The sequence below is a fragment of the Giraffa tippelskirchi genome, chromosome 5, assembly GCF_054371585.1.
Source record: "Giraffa tippelskirchi isolate mGirTip1 chromosome 5, T2T-mGirTip1v1.2.pri, whole genome shotgun sequence".
Taxonomy (NCBI): Eukaryota; Metazoa; Chordata; class Mammalia; order Artiodactyla; family Giraffidae; genus Giraffa; species Giraffa tippelskirchi.
In genome coordinates, this window is record NC_137279.1 from 180,150,549 (window position 1) to 180,170,904 (window position 20,356).

General features: G+C 41.0%; 1 protein-coding gene across 5 annotated transcripts in view; it reads left to right on the forward strand.

Moving 5' to 3' along the window:
* The first annotated feature begins 2,825 nt into the window (after positions 1–2,825).
* Positions 2,826–20,356, forward strand: part of TRIT1 (tRNA isopentenyltransferase 1) — a 44,212-nt gene continuing 26,681 nt past the window's right edge. For all 5 annotated transcript variants that reach the window (XM_081494013.1, XM_081494012.1, XM_081494015.1 and 2 more), the window contains exon 1: positions 2,826–3,014. In XM_081494013.1, coding sequence (XP_081350139.1) covers positions 2,841–3,014 — 174 coding nt within the window. In that variant the 5' untranslated portion in view covers positions 2,826–2,840. The remainder of the gene's footprint in view (positions 3,015–20,356) is intronic.

The window sequence follows — 20,356 nt, forward strand, 5'->3', positions numbered from 1 at the left end:
TTTTCCTGCAGTGCTCCCATTAGAGGATTTTGGTGGTGCTAGAATCTGCCTGCCAATGCAGGAGACGCAAGAGACACAGGTTCGATCCCTGGGTCCGGAAGATCACCTGAAGTAAGAAATGGCACCCCACTCCAGTATTCCATGGACAGAAGAGCCTGGGGGGCCACAGTTCGTGGGGGTCGCAAAGAGCTGGACATGACTGAGCACATTGTTTCTTAAAAATACTTATTAACTCTTGATCATAGACTTCAATTTCCCAATTTTTACTTGAACTTAATCTCTCCAATTAGGATTTAAAGTTACAGGTTATCTTTAAGGAACTATTCTTCGTATAGTTTTAGAGTTCCAAAGATCATTAGGGAGACCTAGGTCCAAAAAAATAGCCTAGAGAAATTTAAAAATATGTTCTCATTCTCCTTTGGTGAGGCTGGCAGAATTAGAATTACAATGAATGGAAATAGTATGATTTTTTTTTTTCCCCTCACTTCTCCCTTCTCCTCATTTGTTTAGGACTACAGGCTCCATTCTGATTTAGGAGTCAGAAGGAAATTCCTGCTCAGTATTTCAGTGATAATTCTCCCCATGGTCTATAGGATCCCTGTTCTCTTTGTTTCTATAGCAACAATCCTGTGTTGCTTGGTTAGAAGCAATTTTCTACTGCTGTGGTGAAGCCCCATTTTTTCATTCCTTGCTCCCCTGTTGCCCCGGTAACCAGCCTCTCCCTCTTCTGGTCTCTCAGTAGTAAATTCTACTTCCCCCTCCTTCTTCCCTTTCTCTCTCACAACAGTCACCTGGTCATGACTCAGGCAGTGCTTTACCATCTGTAAGTGGGCCTCCTCTGTCATGGTCAGATTGTCATCATGGTATTAGCCTCCCTTTTGCTTTATTTGCATCATTTCTCTGGCCTTCCTTCTTTCTGGTGGTTGTCAAGGTAACTGTACCCTCGGAAAATCTCCAGGCAAAGGCTCTACAGTTAACAACCATCATGTGAGAGTGTCTGCCAATATGTAGCCACACATCTCGATTTTAAAACCAGCCCCCGGCAGGTACCACAAATTGGAGAGAACAAGGCTTTTGATCAAAGCAGGCTGGAATGAGAAAAGGAGGTACAGGGGACCCTGGGACATGTGACTACAAGGTTGAAGCTGGGTTTGCAAGAATAGCCATTATGCCAGCAGTGATCCAAGTGATTGAGAAATGTATTTATTGGCAGTCATTCTAGACAGGTCTATCATATGCTGTAACCATCCAGGGGTGATTCCTCTGGCCCAAGGGTGACGTGACCTGAGAGCTAGGCAGAAGCAAGCAGTAATTTCAGGGAGAAAGCAATTAGAACTCTTGAACTTGCTAACAAGGTGTGAGTAGAATAGGTATTTAGGCACGTTCACACATTACTGGAAATTTCTCTACCCTTAGGCTGCTGCTCTTACCTCTTTAGTGAGGCAGATGGGGTGTTACTATTATAATAACACAAAGTGTTCAACAAATGGTGGTTATTATGTGCCAGGGCATTGTAGCAGGCACTTTTCAGACATTACTTCATTTTCTCCCTATGGCAACCCTGAGAGGTATTTAATGATGAGAAAACTAAGGCTAAGCTAATTGTGTGAAGTCACTCAGCTGATAAATGGCAGAGTTGGAATTCAAATCCATGTTCATCTGACCAGGTGCCCAGGATCCAGATTCCCGGACCAGGGATCCAACCCCTGCATCCTGAAGTGGAAGTGTGGAATCTTAACCCCTGAACCACCAGGGAATCCCCCCAAAGCCCTTTCTTAAAAGTTGTGGAGTCTCCAGAATTTTGGTCCTCTCTGGACCTTATTTTTCCCCATCCCTACTTCAATCTGAGGGTTGTTACTATATCCTTTCTGCCTTCCTTATTTTTCCTCTTTGTATATGGTAGGTTGTTTACTTGCTTATTTTTTTCTGTTTCACCCCATCTTTTGCATCCTTTCACCAAAGAGATGAAAAATTTTGTTTTGCCTTCTGAATGTGTCTGAGTTTGAGCTGTTGGATGAAAACATAACAGCAGCCGTCTTTTCCTGAGAACTGGGAAGATCTGATCCTAGAGAAGGTCACACCTCTGAGCTCACTGGCTGTAGCACTAGGTAGGCAAGCCATTCTCTCCATTAACAAATCATTGGGTGTCTTTTCGGTATCAGGTACTATACTGGATCCCTGGATCAGGAAGATCCCTTGGAGGATGGCATGACAACCCACTCCAGTATTCTTGCCTAGAGAATCCCATGGACAGAGAAGCCTGGCGGGCTGCAGTTCTTAGGGTTGCAAAGAGTCGGACACTTCTGAATCGACTTAGCACGCACACAGGCACCCACTGTACTGGAGATACAGTAATGTCCCAGGCAGAATCTGTTTCTTGTCTTTACAGAACCAACAGTCTGGAAAGAAAGTCAGACAATAGAGGTCAAAACATAATTTCATACTATAATTAGGGCTATGAAGAAAAAGAAGTGGGTGCAAGTTGAAAAAAGAATAATAGGTATAAATCTATTTTAGATACGACTGATACGTTGGACTCCGGGAGTTGGTGATGGACAGGGAGGCCTGGCGTGCTGCGGGTCATGGGGTCACAAAAAGCCGGACACGACTGAGCGACTGAACTGAACTGAACTGATATGTTCCCACTTAAGAGAGAAGGTAGTTGAGATTTTCACACTAGCTAGTTGATGGCAGTCCACAGCAGGCGCTTCTGAGCTTGGGGACCTTAGTCCCTTGTCTCCTTCCTTCTGCCCTTTCACGGCAGAGCCCGAAATCCGCGCAGGCGCACTGACGGTTGCCATGGGGACAGCTGATCCGGCGCAAGCGCAGACGTCTCCAAGATGGCGGCGGCGGCGGCTGCAAGAGCTGTGTCTGTGGGCCCTGGGCTCCGGGGCCTGCGGCGGACACTACCTCTCGTAGTGATTCTCGGGGCCACGGGCACCGGAAAATCCACCCTGGCGTTACAGCTCGGCCAGCGGCTCGGTGGCGAGATCGTCAGCGCTGACTCGATGCAGGTATGACAGTGCGGCTGTCGCCGGCCTGGGGAACCGGAGGCCGCGTGCGGGCCTCTGGCCGAGTACGTATCTTGTCCCTTGGTGGAAGTGGGTGAACTCCGAAGCTTGCGGGGCGGAGGGGGCAGAGGAAGGGCACCCATAATTAGTAGGCGCCCACCATACCCTAGACATGGTGCCAACATCTCATTTACTGCTGACAACTTTACTATCTGGTGTGGGTTCTATTATTTTCCTTTTACGGATGAGGGAGTTCCCCTCGGGAGGCGAATCGACCACCGCCGTGTCACAAAGCGAATATGTGGAGGCGATGGTATTTGAACCTACAAGGTTGACATATAGGCGTCCAATACCTCCCTTTTGACTGAAAATTATTCCAGGGCCTTTGCTGTTTAGAATTCCCAGCGAAACCAGGATAAATCATTTACCATCTATGATTGTCTGCGGGAATGGATCACCGTGGATAGTCTTGAGACCCGGATTCTCCTCCCTAATCTGCCATCGGCCACGTGACCTAAAGAAGGTCGTGATTTGTGCTTCGATTGAGGGTGGGTGACATTTGGGGCAAATCTCTGATGGAGGAATTACAAGTTAAGAGTTTTTACAGAGTAAATGAGATGCTTGCTGTGAAATGCCTGCTGCTGAACCTCAGCAAGGAGGGGCAGTCCTTCTCCCCACTGTACCCCATAAACTTCTGGGGCATGGTCTCCACCCTCATTAGTTCATTTGGGGTGACACGACCATCAGCACAGATCAGGTGATTGGGATAATTTAACAAATATTTGTTTGTAACCTCTACTTTGTGCTGACTTTGAGAGACAGTCTTGAGCTCAAATCCCAGCCTTGCCTTTTCTAAGATATGCAACCTCAGCTTGACCTCTCCATGTCTTTGTTTCTTTTGTAAAATAGGAAGAATAAAATTAGTAACACAATTTTATTGTGATGGTTAAACAGATTAAATATGTAAAACACTTAATATGAGGCAGGTAGTAAGTGCTAAAAATATGGTAGATGCTATTTTCTGCAAGGCCCTTTTGGAGAGACAAAACTGCAGTCCTTGTCCTTAAGGAGTTTTACTCCAGCTAAACATGAAACAGAGAAAGCTAATACATGTTTGAACTGAGATTTTCATGATGCTTTACAAGGTACAGGCGTGGGAGGTGGAGAGGAGAGCCTACAAATTTTAGATCTTGCATCCATGGGGAAGGTCTAGCAGGTGTGTGGAGAATGCAGCAGGTATGATCCATGTTAGGAATCTTACACTCAGAGGTTTTCTCTGCCTGGTGGAACCCTTTCCCCTCCATAAGTGTGTGTCTTTTACTCTCTTTGTTTAGGTCTTTGCTTAGATGTCACCTTATTGAAGCCTTCTCTGACCATCCTACTTAAAACAACACACTGTTGCTCCCTGTTCCCCCTCTTCCTCATATACCACACTTGTCAGGAAAGTGTTCTCAATAGAACATCTTAATTTTACATCTGTTTTTAAGTAAATCGGCAGGTCCTGGCAATAAGGGTTGGTGATTGCTCTGTAATAGCTGTTAGCCATTTTTCAGAAATGTTTTTTTACTCATATCTGTGTGCCACAAGGTTGAACTTGCTAGAGGTCTTGCTCAAGGTAAAATAGGCCACATCAGTTAGACACTTGGTGTCTTGTACAGTGCTGATGATATGGTAGATCTTTAACATATGATGAAATATTTGTTGGCCTGTCTTATCCAAATCACACATCTTGATCCATTTAGATTCTTCCTGTGGTTGTAAGTAACTAGAATATGAGAATTAAATTTCTTTCATCCTGGGGATGCCATGAGGATTAATTAATGCATGAAAAACATTTTGAAGATAACTGAGCTTTCTGAACTGGCTATGAAAGAGTTAGTCGCTCAGTCATGATTCTTTGTGACGCCATAAGCTGTAGCCCACCAGGCTCCTCTGTCCAGGAATTCTCCAGGCAGGAATGCTGGAGTGGGTAGCCATCCCCTTCTCCAGGGGATCTTCCTGACCCAGGGATTGAACCCAAGTCTCCTGCATTGCAGGCAGATTCTTTACGGTCTGAACCACCAGGGAAGGTTGTGTTTAATTTTGATTATACCTGGGATATTTATAACATTTCCTCTCATACTCGTTGGAAAACTTTGACCTTTGATTTTTACTTTTCGGTTCAATTAATGAAATAAAGTATCTCTGCCCCTTTCACTGTGGGTATACATAGTTCTTCATTTCTCCGATTGCATACCATGCCCCTGATAGGGTAGTGCTACTCTGCTTGCTTTTTAACCAATAGAAAGGGATAAGGGTTTTTAGTGACTTGAGGTTGACTCAGAAAATTTTTGGCAAACTTGTAAGCAAGTGATACTGTTTTTTTTAAAGTTAATTTATTTTTAGTTGTACTAGGTCTTCATTGCCTCCCGAGGCCTTCCTCTAGGTGCTTCGAGAAGGGGCTGCTCTTTGTTATTGTGCACTGGCGTCTCATTGCCGTGGTTTCTCCTATTGCAGAGCACAGGCTCTAGGCACGTAGGCTTCAGTAGTTGCAGCATGCAGTTTCAGTAGTTGTGGCTCGCAGTCCCCAGAGCACACAGGCTAGTTGTGGCGCTTGGACTTGGTAGCTGCGGCTCTGGGGCTTAGTTGCTCTGGGGCATGTGGAATCTTCCTGGACCAGGGATTGAACCCGTGTTCTCTGCATTGGCAGGTAGATTCTTATCCACTGTGCCACCAGGAAAGTCCCAATGAATGATATTCTTAATGTTGGAGTTAACCAGCTTGTTTTCTTCTTTAATTTTATTTTTTATTAACCAGCTTCTTGAAAGAACAGTTTCAGTTAAATCCACAAACAGAATCATAAGTTAAATTTGTCTAGCACTTTTTATAAAATGCTTCTATATATGCTTTTTTGTCCTCACAATAACCTTGTAAGGTAGATACAATTATCACTTCACAGGTAAAGACACACAGGTCTTACAGTAAGTAGCAGACCTGGAGTTGGACGTAGGTCTCTACTTTCCATGCTCAGTTCCTTATCTATACACAAAATTGTCATCCCTTTTAGATGAGGCAGGAGCTGTGGGAGTCAGTCATTAGAGAGTACTTCTTAACTTGTGTGAAACTCATCCTTCACAGGAGTATGTTACATTTTGGTCAAGATATAAAATGTATTTTAGATTCATATTGTGAATCGTAGTGTGAATTCATAATGATATCTCAAGTTGAGTGTTGAACTAAGTGGTGGCCACGTGATGCATTGCTTAGGGGGTTAAAACTTACTGCAGCTGAGATATAATTTAATATGAATAATTTGATGGTACCAAAGGCAGAGAATGTTTACTGTAACAGAGGAGAAATGAAGGACTTGTAGAGAGCCTAGAATGAGCAGTAAACTTACAGCCACACAGACTAAAGGGTGACCAAATGGAAAGTGCGGTAATTAGTTTTTGCAAGTTTCCAGATTGACCTTTCTAAACCAGCATTTGAATTTTAATAATCTTTGAAGTATACCAGTAACTCAGAAAGGATTGTAAAACACTGTCTTAAATCTCAAATTGTCTTGCACTTCATACTTCTTGTATCATCCTTTTGTCCTACCTTAATTGTAGGGTCATCCCAAGGTAATCCCAGCAGGGCAGTTCCCATCCAAGGAAAGTACTTGTTTTTGTAAACATTGAAGAAGTAAGTGCTCTAGGTATTGAGGTAGCTTCTTTGAGATAAAACCACGGGGTATTAAGGGTCGTGTGTCTAGGGTGATAAGATTGTTACAGAATGTGTTAGATAATGACTTGCTTTTATAGCCAGGTAACACCTGAGGTCCTGCCTTGCCTCTTGCCTCTTATTCTTGCATCAGTGGTTTGTTGAGTAGGAAGTCAGAACTAACTCTCTGAGGGATTACTTGCTTAGGGACTTCTGGGCTCAACTGTGGACTTTTCATGGTAGGTCTGACAAAAATGAAAAACAACCTTTGTGCTTAATTTTCTGAGTTTTCCAAACTCCAGTTTCACAAATTGTGGAAGCATACATATTCTCAGCTAGAAGTAAAAGTCTAAATTCAAAGAAGGACAGGTAATACAATCCCTGTTTTCCAGGATGGAGACACAGGTGCAGAAAGATTAAAGAGCAGAGCAGAGATCACACTGCAAGATGCTCGCACACCTGGGAACTGGATCTGGCTCTCTAACGCATGTGGTGTCTGATAGGTTGCGGGAAGATGATACTCAGGGTCTTCTTTTCAGTCTTTTTCTTGGCATGTAAATTTAAGGTACAATGCTTTGCCTTCAGTGACTGGCTGAAACATTGTACTGAGAAATTTGAAGGCACTTGCCAAAAGATGTACAATGGCTGCCTGGAAATACAGACTGCCAACTATATGCCAAGAGAAAATAAACAAAGTGTTCTATTTGGGTTTATAGAGGGGAAGTATCTCTAATGCCTTATTAGTTCTGCAAGTCCTGTGGAGAAGCAGTAGTCATACATAGGAGCACAGTTCCCTTGTGTTTGCGTAAACCTCCAAGAGGAGAAGCAGGTTATTTTTGGCAGTCTGACTAGTAAGCAGGCTATGTGTCATCTAATAAATGTGGAGTTCTGCGTTCTTTGTCTGCTTTGGGACATAATTTAGGAGCAGTGTTTTTTTGTTTTTTGTTTTTTTAAACCGAAGGACTGCTTGTCTGATAGTGCTCAAGGGAAATCTGGCTTGCATGGGGGAGGGATATGAAAGAAGAGATGGGATAGTGGGTTACAGTGGCTTACTATGACATGAAAGTGAAAGCTGCAAAAACCTGTTAACTGAGAGGAATGAGGGCTCTCCAGAGGCTACTTGCCACAACTGACAGAGGCAGTCTTTTAAAGGACTAAGCATGAGAGTGGACCAGAGGAAATACCCAAAATTTTGGCTCATCTAAAAAAATATATATTAATTTCCAGGTCCCTGGGTTCACCTTCATTGTGAGTGAATTTGGTTTTCCTTTGGCTACCGTATTAAGCGTGGGTGGGTTGTACACATATATTCAGTTGTTGTTTTTTTTTGCAGCTGTGGGAAGAACTTTAGAGTTAAATCTGCCATGTTATATAAGGAAAGAGAAGTGGCTCCTGGCTAAATGGGAAGACGTAAGAGAGCACATCCGGGTTGCAGTCTCAGATTTGTGAGGATGAGGTGCTGCCCTGATGCTTCTGTGCTGGGGGCAGGCTGCTGAAACAGCCCTGCTTCACGAAGGAGAATATATATGAGGGGTGTAAGTTATTTGGGGTACACAAGAATTCACCTGTGTGCTCTGTGTGTACTCTAGTATGGCTTAACCAAATTGGTTGTGGTTTCTTGTGTAGTTTGTTGGATCCTTTAGATAACTGGAATCAGACCAGGTTCCCTTTTTCAGTTTACCCAGAGCTTCTGAGCTGGAACTTCACCACTGCTCCTTCCTCATTATGGCAGCCAAAGTTCAAGCTCTTACCACTGTGCTGCAAATAATAATTATACTGAAAATGATAACAACAATAAAATATATGTCAGGTAGTGTTTTAAAAGTTTGTCGTATATTATCTCATTTAGTATGCTCACCGCAACCTTAGGTGATAGACACTATTATCTCACCCCTAAAAATTACTTCTTGAACCCTCATCTCTCTGCTATTCTGTGTTTTTTTTCTCCACCTCTTCCTATCTATTTATCCATTCATCTTCCATCCCATTCTTTTCCTCTGTACCACTGCATACATTTTATCAGGCAGAGAAGGAAAAAGAATATTCCTGATGAAAGAAAAGCATGAGCAAAGTAAAGGTAGGGTGAAAATGCATGGTATGTTTTCAAGGTATGACCAGCAACTATCATTGGCATAGACACTAGAAGGATAGGAGTAAGAGAAACTAAAAATACAGACCCTGAGGCCCTTGAGAGGCGTGCCATGAGGTTTGGGGTTTTCAATGTGGGAGTGATAGTAAATCTGTTTCAGAAGGTAACTCTGATGCCTGGGTGGAGAATGGGTTGGAGAGGGGTAAACAGTTTAGGATTCTATTACATTAGCCTGGGTAAGAGGGGCTGGAGTTGGGTTGTGGCTGGGGAAAAGGGGTAATCATTTTGATGTTTTGGAGACAGAACCAATAGGATTTTGGTTACTGAACTGGAAGCATTGTAAGGAAAAAAGATGGAGAACAAAGCCTTTTTGTGTTTGGAACAAAGAAAACATGCTTGTTTAAAAAAATCCCCAAAAAATCCAAATAATATATAAAAGTTCAAAGGAAATATCACCATAATCTTAGTGTCCAAAAATAACCATTTTGATATTTTGGTGCACATCCTTCTAGACCTTTTGTTTGTGTATTCGTACACGTATGTATATGTATTTTTTCCAGTTTACAAATTTTATAAAATACATGTAACAAAATTTATCATCTTAACCATTTTTAACTGTACAATTCTGTGGTGTTAAATGTATTCATGATGTTGTATAACCACTCTCCATTTCCATAACTCTTTTCATCTTGCAAAACTGAAACTCTAAACAAGGCCCTACTGTATAGCACAGAGAACTATATTCAATATCTGATTATGAACCATAAAGGAAAAGAATATAAAAAAAGAATGTGTGTATATGGATAACTGAATCCCTTTGCTATACATCATAAATTAACGCAACATTGTAAATCAACTATACTTCAATAAAAAACAATGATTAAAAAATAAAGAAAATTAGGTATTTCAAATAAAAAAAAAAATCTAAAACTCTGTACTCATTAAGTAGTAACTCCCCATTCCTCCTTCCTCCCAGCCTGGGCAACCACCATCCTGTATTCTGATTTTGACTACTCTTACATAACTTATATAAGCAGAATCATATGATATTTGTCTTTTGTGTGACTTGCTTATTTCACTTAGCCTAATGTCCTCAAGTTCATTCATGTGATACTTGTTAACATAAGTTGACTCTTACATTTCATGCTGCTCTGTATCTTGCTCATCCCCCCCTTAACAATGTGTTACAGTTATCTTTATGTGTTAATGTATATAACTTTGTATCAGTGGTCTCAATCTGGGACCCTCCCACCCCCACCCCAGGGGACACTTGACAATCTCTGGAGACATTTTCGGTTGTAACAAATGGAAAGGTGGGTTCCTGGCATCTAGTGGGCAGAGGCCAGGAATGCTGCAGAACATCCTACCATACGTAAAACAGCCCCTCCCAACAAGGATTTACCTGGCCCCAAATGTCAATATAGTGTACTGAGGTTGAGAAACCCTGTCCTACATTATTGTTAGCTTTTAAATTTTGAAGTAATTATAGATTTACACAGGGGTGTCAAAAATAGTCCATGTCTAACTCTGCGATCCCATGGACTGGAGCACGCCATGCTTCCCCGTCCTTCACCATCTCCCGGAGCTTGCTCAAACTCATGTCCATTGAGTCGGTGATGCCATCCAACTTTCTCCTCCTCTGTCATCCCCTTCTCCTCCTGCCTTCAGTCTTTCCCAGCATCAGGGTCTTTTCTAATGAGTCGGCTCTTCGCATCACATGGCCAAAATACTGGAGCTTCAGCTTCAGCATTAGTCCTTCCAATGAATGTTCAGGCTTGATTTCCTTTAGGATTGACTGGTTGGATCTCCTTGCTGTCCAAGGGACTCCCAAGAGTCTTCTTCAACACCACAGTTCAAAAGCATCAATTCTTCAGTGCTCAGCCTTCTTTATGGTCCAACTCTCACACCTATACATGACAATTGGAAAAACCATAGCTTTGACTATATGGACTTTTGTTGGCAAAGTAATGTCTCTGCTTTTTAATATGCCGTCTAGGTTGATCATAGCTTTTCTTCCAAGGAGCAAGCATCTTTAATTTCATGGCTGCAGTCACCATCTGCAGTGATTTTGGAGCCCAAGAAAATGAAGTCTATCACTTTCTGTTGTTGTCCCATCTATTTGCCATGAAGTGATGGGACTGGATGCCATGATCTTCGTTTTTTGAATGTTGGGTTTTAAGCCAGCTTTTTCACTTTCTTCTTTCACCTTCATCAACAGGCTCTTTAGTTCCTCTTTGTTTTCTGCCATAATCCGGTACTGAGTTATTTATTTTATTGTTCAGACTGTTTCAGCTTTGATTATTGGGTGCTCTTTCATGTTGATGCTTGCATCCTTTGGCATGTCCCGTATTTGTTTGTTTAGCACTTCCTTACTTTCTGGCACTGCAAGATGCTTTCATCTTAGGTTTGTCCTGTTTCAGTTGTAGAATCAGCCATTTTTCCAAGGAGCCTTGGTTCCTTTTACTGGTGAATGGTATTCAGATACAAAGTACTGGGTGCTAATTGTGCTTATTGCTACTAGGAAATCATTGCTTCTAGTCCCTTCAATGGGAAGAGCTAGGCAACATATGTATATACCCTGATTCATGCATACCCAAATATCTATGTTTATTTCTGTATCTATCTGTGTAGATGTTAAAATAAACTTGAGTTTATACTGATATCTCTGACTATTCCACCACAGGTTTTATTCTGATCTTTCCTTCTTGTTGTTTGTGACTTCTTCCTCAGACTAATAAACCTGGCTCTCCTTGTCTACAAATATTTTCTTTTTTTGTACAACCTATAAAATAGTTTAACTAGTTAATCCTGTGAGAAACAAATTTACCAACGAGAGTATAATGTTTGTGTATAAATCATTTTGCCATTTTAGCCATATAGTATCTAGCAATAACATTGTTTTACAAAGTTATTTAGGCCAACTCCCTTTCTCCCCCTTCAGTGAGATTATGTCATACATCTGTAATATAATTAGATTCATTTATTGCAGACTGCATTCTGTCCTGGTTCCTCAGTCATTCTGGTTATTATTATTTTTAAGTTTGCATACAGTAGAGTGCATTCATTTTTGTGTACAGTTCTTTGGGTTTTACAAATGGAGAGAGTCAGGTATCTGCCATCACATATCATACTGAACCACTTTCATCACTCTAAATATTGCCTTGTGTGTCCTCTTTGTAGTCACCTCCTCTGCCTACACTAATTTTTGGCAACCACTGATCTGTTTTCCATCCCTGTGTTTTGCCTTTTCCAGAAGGTCATATACGTGGAGTCATAGAGTATTCAGCCTTTGAGGTCTGACCTTTTTTTTTTTTTTTTGGCCACGCGGTAGCATGTGGGATCTCAGTTTCCCAACCAGGGGTCAGACCCAGGCCCTCTGCAGTGGAAGTGTGGAGTCTTAACCACTGGACCACCAGGGAAGCCCCACGGTCTGACTTTTTCACTTAGCAAAATACATTTAAAATTCTTCCATGTAGTTGCATGAGTCTGTTTCTCTTTATTGTTGAGTATTATTCCATTGTATATTATATGTCCTTTCATCTATGAAACACCATCTGAATTTCCAGTTTAAAGAAAGCTATTATAAATATAGCTAATGATTTAACTTTACAGGACTGGTTAACTAAGAAAATAGTTTCCTAAAATAGTTTAGGAAACTACTAAACTGTTTTCCAAAATGACTGTACCATTTTGCATTCCTACCAGCAGTGAATGAAAATTTTTGTTTCTTTGTATTATTTTGGCATTTGGTATTGTTGTTGCTTTTAATTTTAACAATTCCAAGAGGTGTGTACTGGAATCTCATTGTGGTTAATTTAAGTTCCCCTAACAGTTAATGATGTTGAACATCTTTTCATATGTTTATATGCTCTCTGTATATCTTTGGTGAAATGTCTATCTGATCTCTTTTTGGGAGGGGCTTTCTTATTGTTGAATTTTAGGAGGTTTTTAAAAAAGTATTTTGGGTACAAATCCTTTGTAATAGAATGTTCTTTGCAAATATTTTCTTCTAGTCTGTATCTTATTTTTTCATTCTCTTTAGTGTCTTTCACAGAACAAAGTTTTACATCTTCATTAAGTCCAATGTATCTACTTTTTCTTTTATGGATTATGTCTTTGGTGTCATATCTTAAAAACTCACTGCAGGGAGTTTGCAGCAGTCCAGTAGTTAGGACTCAGTGCTTTCACTGCCATGGCCCCAGGCTCAGTCCCTGGTCTGTGAACCAAGAGCCCATAAGCAGGGGACCCTACCAAAAAGAGAGAAAGCAAGAACAAAAAAACAAAACACTAACTCATTGTCAAATCCATAGACATGCTGATTTTTCTCCTATTCTTTAAAAAAGAAGTTTATATATACAACACACACACACATACATATACAAACACACGTGAGTTTTATAGCTTTTCATTTTACATTTAGACCTGTGATCTACTTTGAGTGAATTTTTATATGCGATATGTATGGATGTCCAGTTGAACCAGATCTGATATTGAAAGACTATTCTTTCTCCACTGAATTGCCTTTGCACCTTTGTCAAAGACCAGTTGACTATTTTTGTGAGTCTGCTTCTGGGGCCTCTGTTCTGTTCCATTGATCTGTATGTCTGTTCTTTTGCCAGTATCACTTTGTGTTTAGTTACTGTACCTTTATAATAGGTTGTGAGATTAGATAGTGTAATCTGTACAACTTTCTACATTATTGTTTTTGATCTCTGTGTAGTATTCCATTTCATAGATGTATCATAATTTACTTAACCGTGTTTCTTCTGGAGGACATTTAGTAAGTTTAATTTTGGGGGTTTTTGGGTTTTTTTTTGCTTAATAAATGGTCCGTCTAGTCAAGACTATGGTTTTTCCAGTGATCATGTATGAATGTGACAGTTGGACTATAAAGAAAGTTGAGCGCTGAAGAATTGATGCTTTTGAAGTGTGGTGTTGGAGAAGACTCTTGAGAGTCCCTTGGACTGCAAGGAGATCCAACCAGTCCATCCTAAAGGAGATCAGTCCTGGGTGTTCATTGGAAGGACTGATGTTGAAACTGAAATTCCAGTACTTTGGCCACCTGATGCAAAGGGTTGACTCATTGGAAAAGACCCTGATGCTGGGAAAGATTGAGGGCAGGAGAAGGGGATGACAGAGGATGAGATGGTTGGATGGCATCATCGACTTGATAGACATGGGTTTGGGTGGACTCAGGAAGCTGGTGATGGACGGGGAGGCCTGGCGTGCTGCGGTTCATGGGGTCGCAAAGAAGCGGACACGACTGAACAACTGAACTGAACTGAAATGATGCTGAGATGTTCATCTTTGCACACACCTCTCTTCCTATTTGTGTGATTCTCTCTTCAGGGTAAATTTCTGGAACGGGATTGCCAGATGAGAGGGCGCACGTGTTACTTTCTTCTTCCAGTTTTGTAAGAGCTTTATTAGAGGATATACTTAAATTTTTCTTATTGAGATTAAATTAATGTCATATTAACCATTTTAAAATGAAAAATTCAGGGACTTTCCTGGTGGTCCAGTGGTTAAGACACCACATTTCCACTGCAGAGGACACTGGTTTCATCCCTGGTTGGGGAACTAAGATCCTGCATGCCTTGAGGTGCAGCAAAAAAAAAAAAAAAAGAACAATTTATTGGCACTTAATACATTCGCAGTGTACCTCTATCTAGTTCTGAAACACTTCCATCACCCTGAAAGAAAACCCTATAACCATTAAGCCGTTACTTTTGAGTTTCCCTTTCCCTCCAGCACCTGGGAGCCACCAGTCTGCTTTTAGTTCCTATAGATTTTATCTCTTTTGGATATTTCATATAAATGGGATCATATAACACATGACCTTTTATGTCTGACTTCTTTCACTTTGATTGTAGCATGTATTGGTGCTTCGTTTCTTTTTATGGTTGAATAGATATTCCATTGTATGGATAGATCACAGTTTGTCCATCTATTGACGGACATTAGCACTTTCAGGCTATTGTGAATAGTGCTGTTGTGAACATAGGTTTACATGTTATTTGAATATCTGTTTTAAATTATTTTGGGAATATACCTAGGAGTGGAGTAGAATTGCTGGGTAATATGGTAATTCTGTAGCTTTTTGAGGAATTGCCAAACTGTTTTACACAGTGGCTATATCATTTTGCATTCCCACTATCAGTGTATGAAGACAGCAATTTCTCCACATCTTCTCCAACACTTACTTACGTTAAAAAAAATTGTAGCCACCCTGGTGGATCTAAAAGTAGTATCTCATTGTGGTTTGGATTTACACTTCCCTAGTGACTGTTGGACATCTTTTCGTGTGTTCTTTGGCTATTCATGTATCTTCTTTGGAGAAATGTCTGTTCAGGTCTTTTGCTCATTTTTAAATTGGGCCTGTTGTTTTTTGTTTGAGTTGCATACATTACATTTTTTCTCTTGTTGCTTATCAATTTTTTAAAATTTTTAATTGGAGGATAGATAATTGCTTTACAATATTGTGTTGGCTTTTGCCATAAAACAGTGTGAATCAGCCATGAGTATACAAACATTGCCAGACTGCTTTCAAAAAAGTTTACCTGTGGTATGTCTATTTCCCCTTACCCTTGCAATTCTGTGTTACCCACCTTTTTCATTGTTGTCAGTCTGATAGACAAGAAATAGATTTCATTTAAATTTCATTTTGAGATAAATTATCTTTTCAAGGGTGCCTTGACCATTTGTGTTTTTCTTTTTTGAATTTCCTGTTCAATATCTCTTGTGCTTACTTCTATATAGCGGTTTTCATTTTTGTGTTTATTGATTCGTTCAGTCCAGTCTCATGAATTGGAACTATTTTTTCAGTTGGTCGTTTGTCTTTTGACTTTTATGATTTTTTGTTTTTTTGCCATATTAAGGCTTTTAATTTGTATATTCTTGTACACTTTTTAGGAGTACAAGTTAGCTTTAACATCTTCTAGAAAGAGTTCGTGACTGAAGTTTATAATCCGTTGAGCTGTTGGAATTTACAGATGTGAATGAAAGATGTTGATTCTCTAGTATAAATGAGGATACATCCAGGGCCTCCTTGCCTTCACTCTGCATGTTCCTCTCCTCTTGGAGTCTCATGTAGATGCAGATTAAACGTGGGATCCTGCATTGTCCAGGCTTACTTAGGTCTGCATACCTTTGGTTAGCTATTTTCCTTTCTCTCTCTTTTTTCCACATCTTGCTGCCTAGCACAATACTTGGAACACCTTCAGCTGTTCTTTGAAATCACCCAGAGAGCATTAAAAAAAATACTGATGCATAGGCTTATAGTAGTCAATAAATACCTGTTGATTCAGATTACATGATTTGCCTAACTTTTCAGGTGCCAGTTCTCTCCTAACTTACAGTCCTAGTTTTTACTCTCAGGTCTTCATTTAGCTAATTTATTTTACCCTGGTTGTTGTTGTTCAGTTGCTAAGTCGTGTGTGACTCTTTGCTACCCCATGGAATGTAGCCTGTCAGGTTCCTCTTTCCATGGGATTTCCCAGGCAAGAATACTGAAGTGGGTTGCCATTTCCTTCTCCAGGGGATCTTCCCAGACCAGAGATTGAACCCCAGTCTCCTGCATTGTTGGCAGGCAGATTCTTTTTTTTTTAATTTTTTTAATTTATTTATTGGATGTGATCGAACTTCGTTGCTGCGAGGGCTTCTTTTCTCTATTTGCAGAGAGTGGGGGATACGCTCCAGTTGTGGTGCGAGGGCTCCTCACTGCAGCAGCCTCTCTTGTTGTGGAGGACAGGCTCTAGGGCATGTGGACTCAGTAGCTGCGGCTCCCAGGCTTCAGAGCCCTGGCTTAGTAGTTGTGGTGCATGGGTTTAGTTGCTCTGAGGCATGTGGGATCATCCCGGACCAAGAATCGAACTCATGTCCCCTGCATTGGCAGGCAGATTCTTTACCATTAAGCCACCAGGGAAGCCCCGGCAGGCAGATTCTTTACCACTGAGTCATCAGAGAAGCCCATTTAGCCTGGTAGGCAGTTTTATTTACTGGGAAAACTGGGTTTTAGTCCCAGCTTTGCCACTAACCACTGTAAATATAACCTTGGAAAGTTCCCACTGCTCTCTAGGCTTTAATTTCCTCTTGGATATGTTAGAGAGAGGAAACTGATTGGATCAGATCAGGGATCGGCAAACTGTTTAAGTCAAGATAGTAAATATTTTACGCTTTGTGGGCCATACAGTATCTATTTGTCACAGTGTCTGAAACCCCTTTCAGCTCTGGTGTTTTGCAGTTCTGTTCTTTCAAACCCTAGTCAGGGATCTTACCACAAAAAGCCAAGGAAAATATAGATACCGAGTATTTTGTGTACTGCTTACCGTCTATCTGGCACAGTTCTAAACACTTTGTATATATTAACTCTAATCTTCAGAATGACCCAGCGAGGAGTGTAGGTGCTGTTTTTATCCCCATTTTATAGAGGCAGACTTGAGGCAAAGAGAAATTAGAGACTAAACCTGCCAAATGAAGGCTACAACTGGATAGTAGAACCGGGTTTGAACCTGGATTTTCTGGATCCATTTTGCTATGCTCCTCTCCCTGCCTTAGACATACACCTCCAAATAATGGAGCACCTCAGCTGTTATTCTCCACCCCAAGAAAGAGTATCAGCGAAGCCATCAAGAGTGGGCCAATCTTGAGGCTGTAAAGATGACCACGGAATAGAAGCTTTATCATTAACTTTGTTTTCTTCTCTTAAACCAGCCCTTTTGTTTCTGTCTTAGCATTGTAGTCATATGGCATTGTCTGTGTGTATATTTCTAGCTTTCTATCACACTTGCTCTTTCTTCATGTACTTACTTCTGGCTGTGCTGGGTCTTCGTTACTTCCTCTAGTTGCGGTGAGTGGGGGCTACTCTCTCTGGTTGTGGTGCACAGGCTTCTCTTCGGGGTGTCTTCTCTTGTTGCGGAGCATGGGCTTTAGGCATGTGGTCTTCAGCAGTTGCGGCACACAGGCTCTAGAACTTGGGCTCAGTAGTTGCGGCGCACGGGCTTAGCTGCTCCGCAATATGTGGATCATCTTCCCGGATCAGGGATCGAACTGGTGTTCCCTGCATTGCTAGGTGGATTCCCAACCACTGGACTACCAGGGAAGCCTTGTTATGTTTCCTCCTGAAACTTTGAAGGGGTTCAGTGTATGGGAACTGTTTTCTCCTCAGCTTCTCAAATTTAATTTCACCTCAGTAGAAATTCATTACTTCTGGCAAGCAAACAGATGAGGGTCAAATGAGGATAAAAATTCTACTGAAAAGAGGCAGCAGAGGGGACTTCCCTGGCAGTCTGGTGCTTAAGACTGTGCTTCCGCTGCAGTTTGATCTCTGTTTGAGGAACTAAGATCGCACATGCCATGTGTCATGGTTCCCCTCCCCCCAAAAAAGCAGCAGAAATAGCTTGGGTTATAGGCAAAGCACCCTGCTTTAGTCCTACTTCCCCTGCCATCAGTTATATGGCCAGGGTTGCTCTCTGAGCCTCAGTATTCTCAATACAAAAGTCCAGGTGATTAGACTGGTTATGTTATCTCTGAATTTCCTTATATCCGTGCTTCATCAGTGTTTTCAGGTGGACTTCTAAGCACCCACTGCAAAGGCTCTGCATTGCAAAATTTCTCATATTTTCACTTAAAAGTATGTGCTAATTTTGCATTCTCTGTTCTAATCTCTCTGTATTTATTAAATTTCAAAATGTTTCAGATGCTTGTTGCCACCAAGTAAGATTGATTAGACATTGTATTAAAAAGCAGAGATAGCACTTTGCCGACAAAGGTCTATATAGTCAAAGCTATGGTTTTTCTAGTAGTCATGTATAGATGTAAGAATTAGACCATAAAGAAGGCTGAGCACCAAAGAATTGACCCTTTTGAACTGTGATGTTGGAGAAAACTCTTGAGAGTCCCGTGGACTGCAAGGAGATCAAACCAATCAATCCTAAAGGAAATCAAGCCTGAATATTCATTGGAAGGACTGGTGCTGAAGCTGAAACTTCAGTACTTTGGCCATATGATACAAAGAGCCGACTCATTGGAAAAGAACCTGATGCTGGGAAAGATTGAGGGCAAGAGGAGAAGGGGGCAGCAGAGGATGAGATGGTTGGATGGCATCACTGACTCAATGGACATGAGTTTGAGCAAGCTCCGAGAGGTAGTGAAGGACAGGGAAGCCTGGCGTGCTGCAGTTCATGGGGTCTCAAAGATTCAGACACGACTTAGTGACTGAATAACAACAACAACAGCAAAGATAGATTCTCTGAAAGAATACATCACATACATATTATGTATGCACTTTTAATTTGATAACCATAGCCTTATGTGATTCTAATCCCTTTTCCTTTGAAGAGAGATCTCTATAGGAAAGTAAAAGCCATCACTGGCACTATAAATTTCAAACCACATCTGTTACCAGACTGACTAAACCTGTCAAGGTACTGGTTCTCCTGCTTTCTGGGCATCTTAATCTGTCTGATTTATTCAGCATGTCTGCAGTTGGATCTCTGCTAAACAAACCTAAAAGAAGTAGTTGCCTGCCATGATGTTCCTGCAGCTAATTCATTGTTTCTAATCTAGTAAAGTGTAAATTATTTTAAAAGTTATCATTTTATTAAAAAAGAAAAGTTAGCAAAGAGACTGACCTTTTGTCTACTCTTCAGCATCTCTTCAGTTGAATAACCAAATTCAAATTACTTTAATTAAAAAAGAAAATCAACTTTCTATTGAGTGTCAACCTCTTAAAAAAATTTTGTTTTCCATTCACCCTCCTGTGCCAAAACTTTTCTTGAAACTTGGGCTATTAGATCTAGAAGTGTTGCTAAATGTGAGGAACTTGAGGTTCCAGGAATAAAAACTGACTTTCCAAATTCACAAAGCTGATTTGTGTGAAGCAGAGATTAGCAACATAGTAGGAAAAGAACACTGACTGTGAAGTAAGAAGACATGGATTCATAGTTTGTCTCTCCCACTAAATAGCTGGGTGACTTTGGGCAGATTGCCTAATGTGTCTACATTTCTATTTCCTCACTGGTGAAATGAGGCAACATAACTTCATAGAGAATGAAACTCTTAGCATAAAATCTAGCACTCTATACCTCCAGCCTGGAGTATCTATTGAATATATTCCACGTATTAGACACTGTGCTAGATGTTGGAACTAGAGATAAAACTACAAGTTCTTCCCTCAGAACTTGTAGTCTAGTGGAGGAGATCAAGATACTTCTCATGTACAAGAAGTTCTGTGATAGAGGTAATGTGGGAACATGGAGGACAGGCACAGATTGGGGAGAATTGGAAAGAGATCTCAAAGCAGGCTTTCATCAGAGGTGATGCTAAAGAGTTTGAGGATTCATGAGACCATGTTTTCATTTTAGAAAAATCACTGGCTACAGTGTGTACTAAATTGGAAGGGTTATACCCTAAAGGAAGGAAGATCAGTTAGGAAGCTGATGAAACAGTTCAGTTGAAAAATCATGAAGCCTTCAATTGATAATGGCAGTGGGCAGTGTGATGGTAAGCTTTGAGATAATTTTAGGAACTCATGTGGATAGAAGTTGAGGGAGATTGGAAATGTGGGAGAGAGAGA